Raw genomic sequence first — 13,117 nt, 5'->3', positions numbered from 1 at the left:
GTACTAGCCTGGGACAATGAAAGAAAGAGAGAAGTTGAAAGGAAGGACTAACAGTGGAACAGTTTCTTAGTCTTCTCATTTACCTATGAGGTTTTTGGAAGCTACTTGTCTCAGCCACATAAGTCCAGAGTCTTCTCTGCTCACTGATCACCAATTGATCACACTCTGTGCCTGGGACACTCTGATTTTTACTCTCATTACCAGATGGTCTGACTTAGTTTTCCTTAAGAAAAACCTTTGGCTCCTCTAACTCCCACAAAGGTGTAATGTTTAATACCAATTATAAGCATAAACATAAGATTTTCAAAAAATCTGAATATTTTAGTATTTAATATTTTAATAGGAAAAACATTGTTAAGTATTGAACTTATATTGTAATTTACGTGTATAGAATACATTTTGTGAAGCACTACATTAGATGATAGGATTAGCTGTAGAGATAGAAAACTGTAGAGATAGAGATAGAGATAGAAAGAAAGAGATAGAAAACTGTAGAGAGAATTTACATGTGTAGAATACTTCTTGTGAAACACTACAATAGATCATAGGATTGATTAGCTGTAGAGATAGAAAGCCTTAGAGATTCTCTAGTTTTATCCTATTATTTTACAAGGAAGGAAACTAAAATGCCACAAAGGAAAGCAACTTGCTCAAAATCACACATCTTGCTTTTGCCTCAATACTTCAAAAAAAAAAATCTAAAAAAATACTAAAAAAAAACCTCTGTATTCTGTGATTTGTGACGTAACATATCATTAAATTTTTATGTCTACATTTTTATCAGTAAAAATAGTAATAATCTTGCCTATGTTCCTTGTATCTCAGGGTTATTAGCAGAAAAACACTTTTTAATTCTTCAGAGCCTGTGAATATAAATCATATAACATATTGCCAACTAAATTGCAAGCTCCTGATTGCTTTTTCCTCTCCCAAGTCTCCCATAAAATATTCTACACAGATGCCAGATATGTAGTAAATGCTCATTGAATGGAAATAAAGGGACTGAATTGTAGTTAAATGGAAAAAGCCAAAACAGCAAAGATCAGCAGCTAGCAAGTGATCTCATCTTCTCTTCCCATATCGTTCTGGTATGACTGGTGTGAGAACAGTTTTCGCCCAAAGGAATCATGCCAACCGAAGTTCTGCTGACTGAGGGAAACCTGAATCAAGCAATTATACCAACAGTTGCATCCTTATGAAATCACTGCGATGACTAAATCAGAAAGATCTCTGAAAAAAGAAAGAACATTGCTGGGGAAAAGGAAGGCACACATTCAGTTATATCTTGCTACATCTTATATCATCATAAACAAAAAACAAAGGCCAGAATATACCTAGATATTATCTACTGGCTGGGCATTTCTAGGGAGATAATGAATTTGACACCTAGATTTAGATTTGTCTCTGTGCCTCTTTCTTCCCCACCCTCTCAAACTTTATATGGAAGACAAGCATGGGCTTTATTTGAATTATAATTTTATTGATTTATTGCTAAGTTTAAAAAACATAAGGAGAATTTTCATATATAAATCAAAACACTCCCCCTCACTGTTCTGCAAATTAAAATTTGAATTCTACTTTATATATTACTTGCTTTAAATATGTACTTTCATTTCAAAGCAGTTCTGCTTGTCATATTGCTAGTTGAATAGTTGATTTTCTCTTGTGTGAATTTAAAATATTACAATGGCCCTTTAAGATATCATCATAATTATTACATTTTTAATTAACTCCCTTTCTTTTACTTCCCTTTCTTTCTCCCAAATAAAAACACAAAGGGACAGGGGAATGAAGAGTGTAATGCAATCAAAATTGATTCACATAATGACTATATATATATATATATATATATATTCTTTTCCATTGTGTACTTCTATTATATTATACCATTAGTTAGGCCACTCTGCTTAATCTTTTCCTTGAATTCAACTTCCTGGTCCTGGGTATGAATATCTTTTCTGTAGACCTCTCTCTTAGAGTAGCTCTTCCCTATGTCTTCCAATTTTAACCTGGAGGCTAGACTTCACCTCATCATTCATGTAGCTGTTACTATCCCATCAAAGTTGTCTAAAGTTCTGGGGTCTGGTCTCCTCCACTTTTTCAATTTCAAAACCCATGATTGGATAGAGAAAGAAGCTAATTTTGGAAGCAGCAATGAACAAAATCCTTTCCTGAGAGATTTACGGTTACCTTGTCTAAGGAAGGCATTGTAGTAAATTCCAGTTCTGACAAGTCTTGAGATAATTTTTTCTCATCTTAAAAAAATCATTATACTACTGCTTGAGGGAAATGAATTTGGGAACAGGAATTCCTGTGACACTAGAGAAAAGAACTTTTATGAAGGTTATTCTATTAATAAAAATAATTAATTTAATATAATCATTGACTATTGTGTTCTGTGAGTCTACTCTATTCCACCAATCAATTACTCTATTTCTTAGCCAATATCAAATTGCTGCTCCATTTCTAAAGGAGCTATTAAAATATACTATAGCATGAATCTAAAAGGTGTAGCAAAGTCTACTCTTTTCAAGAAAAAGAGAGAGCACTACACCCAAGGACTCTAGCTGTAACCAGAAGCAAACAGTAGGAAGAAGCTCCAGAATCGTGTTTCTGGCCTACAGTGAGTAAAGACTACATATCTGCTAGCGTCAAGTTATGTGGCAGAACAGCAACTGGCATAGTCAATGAATCTGGCAGAGCTGAACATTAGTTCAGTAGAGATAATGAATCTAGCAAAGCAGCATCTGATGTAGAATATGTGTAAACTAATTGTCTGGCAGTGACCAACACAGAGCAGTCCTGGAGGGAGCAGTGTGATAACATTCCAAATATGACTCATATTGTTAGAAATGTAATTTGTTAGTTCATAAATGGTCCTGTGATCACACATATGAACCTCTATGTATTTTTTCTACATGTATCCATGCTTCATTTTGATGATAAGTGTGTTTATCAGGTTTAAGGGCAAGAGTTATATTTATATAAATACACATATATTTAAACTATGCTATTTCAGGAAGTATCTTTACTTTGAACTACTTCTGTATTTTGATTAATGAAAAAAAATACATTTATGTGTGCTTATGGCTACAGTTTTATATGGATGTATATCTACAGAGTACCTTTGATCTGAGTTAACTTTGTTTGGGAAACCCAATTTACTAGTTGGGGCAGAAGGTGTTCTGAGGTACTATATCCCTATCAAACTAATGCATGGAAAAAATCTGACTCTTATTAATTATTCTTGTTATTTACATAAAGCATTTTAAATTTAATCTGTTTTGATTTTCACAATCGTCCTGTAAGAAGAACTATCATTACCTTCACTTCACTGAGACTCAGAGAATTTCAGTTATTTTTCTAGAGTCTCAGAGCTCAGAAAAGGCAAAATCAGGACTTGAATTTGATTCTTTTGACTCTAAGCACAGGACTTTTCATAAAACAAATCTATTTCTTACTATTTCAGCTGCTTATGTAGCCATAGGCCCATGAACTCTAGAAAGATCAAAGGTAGAATTTTCAAAAAGCAGGGTTAAATAGAGAGACAGAAAAGGCTTGCTTGCTCCTATTTCTTCTTCCCCAAAGAAAATTTTACAATCAGAGCTAAAAGGAACTTTAGAATAATCCAGTAAAATCACCTGAGTCTCAAAGATTACTCTTCTGGTTAATGCTAAACAAAAAGGTGAAATCAGGATAATGGACTCACCAATCCAATGATGTTTCCACTACACCATTCTGCTGTCATCCCCTCCCTCACAGAAGAGTATAACCATCTGTTCTATACAACATCTGTTTTGTATATATATGTATATATATGTATAAAACAAATGGATAGAATACTGGACTTGACCTGGGTTCAAATTTCTCATCTATACTTTCCTAGCTGTGTGATTTTGGCAAGTCACTTAATCTCTCTGATCCTCAGTCTCCTCATTTATAAAGTAATAAGGTTGGATGCCAACAACATTAAGGACTCTCAGCTCTAAATCTATAATGACACAATCTTTTACCTATTCTTCCTTTTTTGACTAATGGTAAATATTTATAAGACAACTGGTTGGAGTGAGAAGCACATAGCAAAAATGGTAAATTGAACCCTATATACCTCTAAGGATAGCTTGGGACTTTTTTTAAATTCTTTTTTTAATTATTAATTTTATAATTATAACATTTTTTGACAGTACATATGCATAGGTAATTCTTTACAACATTATCTCTTATACTCCCTTCTGTTCCGAATTTTTCCCCTCCTTCCCTCCACCCCCGCCCCTAGATGGCAGGCATTCCCATACATATTAAATATGTTATAGTATATCCTAGGTACAATATATATGTTGTTGTTGTTGTTGCAAAGGAAGAATTGGATTTGGAAGGTAAAAATAATCTAGGGAGAAAAACAAAAAATGCTCACAGTTTACACTCATTTCCCAGTGTTCCTTTTCTGGGTATAGCTGATTCTGTCCATCATTGGAATTAGATTAGCTCTTCTCTATGTTGAAGATATCCACTTCCATCAGAAATACATCCTCATACAGTATCATTGTTGAAGTGTATAATGATCTCTTAGTTCTGCTTGTTTCACTCAGCATCAGGTGATATAAATCTCTCCAAGCCTCTCTGTATTCCTCCTGTTCTTTCAGAACAATAATATTCCATAATATTCATATACCATAATTTACCCAACCATTCTCCAATTGATGGGCATCCGTTCATTTTCTAGTTTCTAGCCACTACAAAAAGGGCTGCCACAAACATTTTGGCACATGCAGGTCCCTTTCCCTTCTTTAGTATTTCCTTGGGATATAAGCTCAGTAGTAGCACTGCTGGATCAAAGAGTATGCACAGTTTGATAACTTTTTGGGCATAATTCCAGATTGGTTGGATTCTTTCACAGTACCATCAACAATGCATCAGTGTCCCAGTTTTTCCACATCCCCTCTAACATTCATCATTATTTGTTCCTGTCATCTTAGCCAATCTGACAGGTATGTAGTGGTATCTCAGAGTTGTCTTAATTTGCATTTCTCTGATCAATACTGATTTGGAACACTTTCATATGAGTGGAAATAGTTTCAATTTCATCATCTGAAAATTGTCTGTTCTTATCCTTTGACCATTTATCAATTGGAGAATGGCTTGATTTCTTATAAATTAGAGTCAATTCTCTCTATATTTTGGAGAGGAGGCCTTTATCAGAACCTTTAACTGTAAAAATGTTTTCCCAATTTACTTCCCTTCTAATCTTGTTTGCATTAGTTTTGTTTGTACAAAAGCTTTTTAATTTGATATAATCAAAATTTTCTATTTTGTGATCAATAATGATCTCTAGTTCTCCTTTGGTCACAAATTCCTTCCTCCTCCACAAGTCTGAGAGGTAAACTATCCTATGTTCCTCTAATTTATTTATGATCTCATTCTTTTATGCCTAAATCGTGGACCCATTTTGATCTTATCTTGGTATGTGGTGTTAAGTGTGGGTCCATGCCTAGTTTCTGCCACACTAATTTCCAGTTTCCTCAGCAGTTTTTGTCAAATAATTAATTGTTATCCCAATAGTTGGTATCTTTGGGTTTGTCAAACACTAGATTACTATTTTTATTCACTATCTTGCCCTGTGAACCTAACCTATTCCACTGATTAACTAGTCTATTTCTTAGCCAATACCAAATGGTTTTGGTGACTGCTGCTTTTTAATATAGTTCTAGATCAGGTAGAGCTAGGCCACCTTCATTTGATTTTTTTTTTTTTTCATTACATCCCTTGAAATTCTCGACCTTTTGTTCTTCCATATGAATTTTGTTGTTATTTTTTCTAGGTCATTAAAATAGTTTCTTGGGAGTCTGATTGGTATAGCACTAAATAAATAGATTAGTTTAGGGAGTATTGTCATCTTGATTATATTCACTCAGTCTGTCCAAGAGCACTTAATGTCTTTCCAATTATTTAAATCTGCCTTTATTTTTGTGGCAAGTGTTTTGTAATTTTGCTCATATAATTCCTGACTTTCCTTTGGTAGATATATTCCTAAATATCTTATACTATCGACTGTTATTTTGAATGGAATTTCTCTTCGTATCTCTTGCTGTTGGATTGTGTTGGTAATGTATAACAATGCTGATGATTTATGTGGATTTATTTTGTATCCTGCAACTTTGCTAAAGTTCTGAATTATTTCTAATAGCTTTTTAGCAAAGTCTTTGGGGTTCTCTAAGTATACCATCGTGTTATCTGCAAAGAGTGATAGTTTGATTTCCTCATTACCTACTCTAATTCCTTAAATCTCTTTCTCAGGTCTTATTGCCAAGGCTAATGTTTTTAGTATAATATTGAATAGTACTGGTGATAGTGGGCAACCTTGTTTCACTTCTGATCTTACTGGGAAAGGTTCCAGTTTATCACCATTACATATGATGTTTACTGACGCTTTTAAATATATGCTCCTTATTATTTTAAGGAATAGTCCATTTATTCCTATACTTTCAAGTGTTTTTAGTAGGAATGGATGTTGGATTTTATCAAATGCTTTTTCTGCATCTATTGAGATGATCATATGGTTTTTGTTAATTTGCTTATTGATATAGTTGGTTATGCTAATAATTTTCCTTATATTGAACCAGCCCTGCATTCCTGGTATAAATCCCACTTGGTTATAGTGTATTATCCTGGGGATGATTTTCTGTAGTCTTTTTGCTAATATTTTATTTAAGATTTTAGCATCAATATTCATTAGGGAGATTGGTCTATAATTTTCTTTCTCTGTTTTCAGCCTATGTGGTTTAGGTATCAGTACCATGTCTGTGTCATAAAGGAATTTGGTAGGACTCCTTCAGTCCCTATTTTTTTTCAAATAGTTTATATAGCATTGGAGTTAGTTGTTCCTTAAATGTTTAGTAGAATTCACCTGTAAATCCATCTGGTCCTGGGGATTTTTTCTTAGGGAGTTAGTTAATAGCTTGTTATATTTCTTTTTCTGAAATGGGACTATTTAGACTATTTACTTCTTCCTCTGTTAATCTGGGCAAGCAATATTTTTTGAAGGTATTCTTCCATTTCATTTAAGTTATAGAATTTATTGGCATAAAGTTGAGCAAAGTAGCTCCTAACTATTGTTCTAATTTCCTCTTCATTAGTGGTGAGTTCTCCCTTTTCATTTTTAAGACTAACAATTTGCTTTTCCTCTTTCCTTTTTTTAATCAGATTTACTAAGGGTTTGTCTATTTTGTTGGTTTTTTCATAGAACCAACTCTTAGTTTTATTAATTAATTCAATATTTTTTTTTACTTTCAATTTTATTAATCTCACCTTTTATTTTTAGAATTTCGAGTTTCGTGTTTGTCTGGGGTTTTTTAATTTGTTCCTTTTCTAGCATTTTTAGTTGTAAGCCCAATTCGTTGACCTTCTCTTTCTCTATTTTATGCAAGTAGGCCTCTAGGGATATAAAACTTCCCCTTATTACTGATTTGGCTGTATCCTGCACATTTTGGTATGATGTCTCATTATTGTCATTTTCTTGGGTGAAGTTATTAATTATGTCTATGATTTGCTGTTTCACCCAATCATTCTTTAGTATAAGATTATTTAGTTTCCAATTATTTTTTGGTCTATTTGCCCCTGGCTTTTTATTAAATGTAATTTTCAGTGCATTGTGGTCTGAAAAGGATGCATTTACTATTTCTGCCTTACTGCATTTGATTTTGAGGTTTTTATGTCCTAGTATATGATCAATTTTTGTATAGGTTCCATGAACTGCTGAGAAGAAAGTGTACTCCTTTCTGTCTCCGTTTAGCTTTCGCCAAAGATCTATCATATCAAACTTTTCTAGTATTCTATTTACCTCTTTGACTTCTTTCTTATTTATTTTGTGGTTTGATTTATCTAATTTTGAGAGTGCAAGGTTGAGATCTCCCACTATTATAGTTTTGCTGTCTATTTCTTTTTGTAGCTCTCTTAATTTCTCTTTTAAGAATTTAGATGCTGCACTACTTGGTGCGTATATGTTTAATACTGATACAGCTTCATTATCTATGCTACTCTTTAGCAGCTTATAATGCTTTTCCTTATCTCTTTTAATTAGATCAATTTTTGTTTTTGATTGATCTGAGATGAGGATGGCTACCCCTGCTTTTTTGGCTTCATCTGAAGCATAGTAGATTCTGCTCCACCCTTTTATTTTTATTTTGAATGTATCACCCTGTTTCAGGTGTGTTTCCTGTAAACAACATATAGCAGGATTCTGGCTTTTAATCCAGTCTGCTAACTGCTTCCTCTTTATGAGGGAGTTTACCCATTCACATTTATGGTTAGAATGACTAATTTTACATTGCTTGCCATCCTGTTTACCCCTGCTTATGCTTTTCTCCTTTCCTTCCCTTCCTCCTTCTATCTTCCTCTTTATCTTTCCCCTTCTTTGTCTTTCTTTTTTCTTTAAACCTTTGCAACCAGAACTGAACACATAACCCTACATAAGATATTCACTATGAGCTTCAATCCCTCCAATCTTTCAGTTTTCTTTACTCCTTTTTAATGACTAAAATTTCCTCTTTTTCCTATTTCAACCTCTTGATGAGTCACATCAACTCTATACTATTTTCTGTTGTTAAACTTCGCTCTCTTGTTCTATCATGGATTATAAACTCCAACACTGGATTATTCCCATAATCCTTTGGTCCTGTTCATGTACCATTAAATGTTCTATTTAATACAATGGAACTAGAGGAAATGACAAAACTATACTGGCCCAGTTAATGTATAATAGTTAATTTCAAGTGGACCTTCACTACATAATAATAATCCTACTTACTTCTCCATGATTGATTTCCTATCATATTTACCACAGATTCTCTCTTGCTTACCTCTCAGAGATAATCAATTGTCAACTATATCATTTCTTTCTTTATAATGTCTCTTATACAAACTTTTTTCCACTCATACAATCATCACCTTAGTTTAAGCCCTTATTGCCTCTCACCTGGTCTATAGCAATAAGCTTTTAATTGGTCTTCCAACCCCAAATTAATCCCACTCCAATCTATCCTCTATTAGGCATCACTAAGTGATTATCCTAAAATGAATGTCCGACTTTGCCTCTCTAAGACTCAATAAACTCCAGAGATTCTCTACTACCTCCAGGATCAAATATCCTCTACAACTTGGCACCTTTCTCCCTTTCCAAACTTTTAAAATTCTATTCACTTCTATTGACTGTAATTCAATCACATTGGCATATTTACTGTTCTTTATACATGATTTTCTGCCTCCATGACCTTGTACTTGTGTTCCTAAATCTGGAAGGCTCTCCTTCCTAACCTCTGATTCTTAGTATTTCTAGCTCTATTTAAGACTATATTCAGTATTGTCTCCTTTGGGAAGCCTTTCCTAGACTCTCCACTGCTAGTGCAATCTTCTAGGTTACTTTCCATTGAATCTGTATTTACTGTATATGTTGATTTATATGTTTTCTCCTTTACAATGTAAGCTCCTTAAGGGAAGAACAGGTTTTATTTTGGTGGGGTTTTTTTGTATGCCCATGACACATAATAAGCACATAATAAATGTTTGTTAACTGATTGATTGATTTATGAAGATAGAATATGATAGAATTAATGTGCCTTGTTCCTAGAAGTTATGACTCTTGTAATATCACTCAACATATCATTAGTTTTTTTGGCTATCACATTATATTCCTGACTCATGTTGAACTTAATGTCCACTCTTATGCCAAAATCTTTTCCAAAACAATTTCTGTATAATTATGCCCCTCCCATCATATCTTGTGAAGTTGACATTTGTACCAAAATGTGTTGACATTTGTACCAAAATGTGTTGACATTTATCACTGCTAAATTTAATCTTATAGTTCTACTTTCCTAGCATTTGACTGGGAGTCAGGAAGACCTGAGTTCAAATGTAGTCTTAGCCACTACTAGCTTTATGATTGCACTCAAGTTACTCAAACCTCAGTTTCCCTCACTTTGCACATTTATAAAAAGGGAATAATAAATAATAGCATGTATTTCCAAAGGTTGTTGTGAGGATCAAAAAAGACAATAATTGTAAACACTTAGCAGTGTGTCTTGCACAATAAGCTCCATAAATGCTAGTTAGCTATCATTATTATATTTGACATAAACACTGTGCTAATTACCATACTGAACAGCAACTATCCTCAATTTATTAATTAGCAATCATGCATAAATCAACCAACCATTGGTTATTAATTAATAAATTAATTGATTTAGTATTAATGTTTAATAAATATATTTGGTTATTAATTAACAGCATTATATATAATTAACATTTGATATTTTACAAATATCTCATTTTATCCTCACAATAACCCTTGAAGTTAGATGCCATTATCCCTATTTTATGGATAAGAAAACTGAAGCTGAGTCAGGTTAAATGATTTGCTTAGGGTCACATATAGAAAATATCTCATTTAGATTTGAACTGACATTTTACTAACTCCAGGTCCAACACTCTATCCACTGGATCATCTATCTGACCATATATTTAATATTTCAGATAATATTACATGTAATAGTAAACATTTATAAAATTTAAAAATACTTATATATAATCACCTTAGATTTTCACAACAATCTTGTAATGTAGATATGCCTTTTATAGATGAAGAAACCGACATTCAGAGAGTTTGAATGTTTTATCCAATATCACAATTAAATGATCTTTGTTTGTAGAGGCAATACCCTGATTTTATGAATGATATCACAATTATTGAGAAATTCTGGGATAGTAATGACTGAGATACATTTGCAAAGAGGTATTTTAGAATGTTTCAAGAAATGTCAGCACTGAATGTATGGTCTCAGGGAAGGGACTCTGTTGAAACAATCTATGCATGTGAAAATTCTGGTTTGCTCATTACGATATGTTTTCCATTATTCTGTAACCACATTTTGTTCACAGTACTTCACCAAATCCTCAGTGGAGTATTACAGACAGCATACCTGACTTTGCCTTAAGAGCATTTCCTATCTCTCACTTTTTCCTCCTTCCTCTTCCCTTTCTACTCCCTTACAGTCCCCTTCAACCCCAGAGGGCAGAGAAGAGACTGAATGAGAAAAAGTGCACTTACCCTTGCCTAGCCCCGAGATGGCATCAGTAATCACAACCACTTTATTCTGGACTGCTGATTTTGACCACAGTCTGGAAACTTCTTGGTAGATGAAGAGGATTCCACTGATTGCCAGAAGGAGCAGAGGAAGCATGAGCACAGCCGTGATCTCCATCTTGCTCTTTCTGGGAAGAAGAAAATACAATTAGTTTCAAAAAGAGACATCATTTACACTACAAAGACAGCATAGGACCAAATCCAGCCAAATCCAGTAGTGGCCTTGCCTGCCCACAGGTTTCAGAGGCAGGTCCTTCTGGGCACCTTCTTTGTCTCCCCGGGAATTCCACAATATTGTGTTCTGCAAGAGGGCAAAACTCACCTCAATGTTCTCAGCTTTAGCACTGTGAGTGATAATCTCCAAATACTTGACCAAAAGGAAATTACTCACAGTGTTTTCCAGGAGCCAAAGTAAGGTCCAAATTTAATTAAAATGGCTCTGCATTTTTAGAAGGAAATCTATGGACTAAAGCCACTTGTTTGGGCTCTTATGGCTATTTATAGTTCTTGATTTCACTAAAAGGCTTTTCAGGGTAATTATAGTGTCTGCTGTGATATTCAGGGACACATGCCTGCTATATCTGGTTTCAAAAAGCTTGCCAGTCCTTTTAAAGCTCTCTTTGCTTGCCTGTTAGAAGTTTCCTATGCAGGTTGAGCTTGAAAATTAGGGATCAGGATTTTGGATTTGCTGCACAAACATGCTTTATCCTGCTTCCTATAAAATGGATAAGCCACTACATATTCAAGGAGAGTGACAAAACAAATCTTGGTTAAAGGAAATTAAGATATTTTATTTGGAGAATAAAAAACAAGGAAAACATGAAAATATTAAAGAAATCTGTCCTCACATAGTTGAAGGACTGATATATAATGAAAGAATTCAGGTTATGTTGTGTGGTTCAAGAAGAGCAAAAGGATTAATGGTTAAAAATATCAGGGACATAGATTGAGTCAAATAATTAGCATTTATTAAGCACCTGCAAATACTAAAGCTGAAACACATAAGAAGAAAATGGAACCTTGGAAAAGACTCTGATGTTGAGAAAGATTAAAGGCAAAAAAAAAAAGGGATGGGCAGAGGGTGAGGTGAATAGATAGTGTCATGGAAATAATGAATGAACTTGGACAGACTTTGAGAGATAATGGAGAATAGAAAGGACTGGTATAATGATTCAGGGGTTCATGAAGAGTTGGACATTACTGAATGACTAAACAACAACAAACAAAAAAGTCAGGCACTGTGCTAAGCACAAATAGCAAAAACAATATTTGCTCTCAAGAAGCTTATTATTTAAATGGGCAAGACAATTTGCAAACAAGTACATACAAACAAGGCTTGTGCAATATAAATTGGAAATAATCAATAGAGGAAAAGTATTACCATTAAATATGATTGAAAAAGGCTTCTTGGGGAAGTGAGGCTTCAGGTGAGACTTGATGAAAGGTAGGAGGGAAGCAGAGATGAGAAAGGAGAGAATTTCAGGCACTGGGTAACAGTAAGTGAAAATGCAAATGAGGAACTGAAGTATCTAGTGTGAGTAACATTGAGGAGACCAATGTTAGTGGATAAACAGCAAGGTGAAAGGTGAAAAGCAGGGGTAAGCCAAATTATAAAAAAATTTTGAAAGCTAAACAAAGCATTTCACATTTGATCCTGTAAGTAATAGGGAGTCAATGAAGTTTATTTGTGTGTGTGTGTGTGTGTGTGTGTGTGTGTGTGTGTGTGTGTGTGTGTGATATGGTCAGGCCTCCATTTTGGGAAGATTAATTTTATTGCTGAGTTGAAAATAAACTGGAGAATTTAGACTCTAATAAATTCCTAGATATGGATGTCTCAGTGTCACTTTAAGATCAACATGTTCCAAAAGAAATTATTTTCCACATTAAACCTGTCCTTCCTCTCCATGTCGCTAGTCCTGTTGGTCATACTTAATCTTGCCCATTAGTTAAACTTGAGGATTTGATGTCTTTGAATTTTCT

General features: G+C 34.0%; 1 protein-coding gene across 1 annotated transcript in view; it reads right to left on the bottom strand.

Moving 5' to 3' along the window:
* DHRS7C (dehydrogenase/reductase 7C) overlaps positions 1-11,619 on the bottom strand; it is a 47,719-nt gene extending 36,100 nt beyond the window's left edge. Inside the window, exons 1-2 of the mRNA XM_074260208.1 lie at positions 11,460-11,619; positions 11,102-11,265 (exon numbers count right to left, since the gene is read on the bottom strand). Coding sequence (XP_074116309.1) covers positions 11,102-11,255 — 154 coding nt within the window. The 5' untranslated portion in view covers positions 11,256-11,265; positions 11,460-11,619. The remainder of the gene's footprint in view (positions 1-11,101; positions 11,266-11,459) is intronic.
* Positions 11,620-13,117: the final 1,498 nt, after the last annotated feature.

This window comes from Sminthopsis crassicaudata, chromosome 4 (assembly GCF_048593235.1).
Source record: "Sminthopsis crassicaudata isolate SCR6 chromosome 4, ASM4859323v1, whole genome shotgun sequence".
In the NCBI taxonomy this organism is placed as follows: domain Eukaryota; kingdom Metazoa; phylum Chordata; class Mammalia; order Dasyuromorphia; family Dasyuridae; genus Sminthopsis; species Sminthopsis crassicaudata.
Note: the sequence above shows the minus strand (reverse complement) of the source record. Positions and strands in the feature narration are given on the sequence as shown.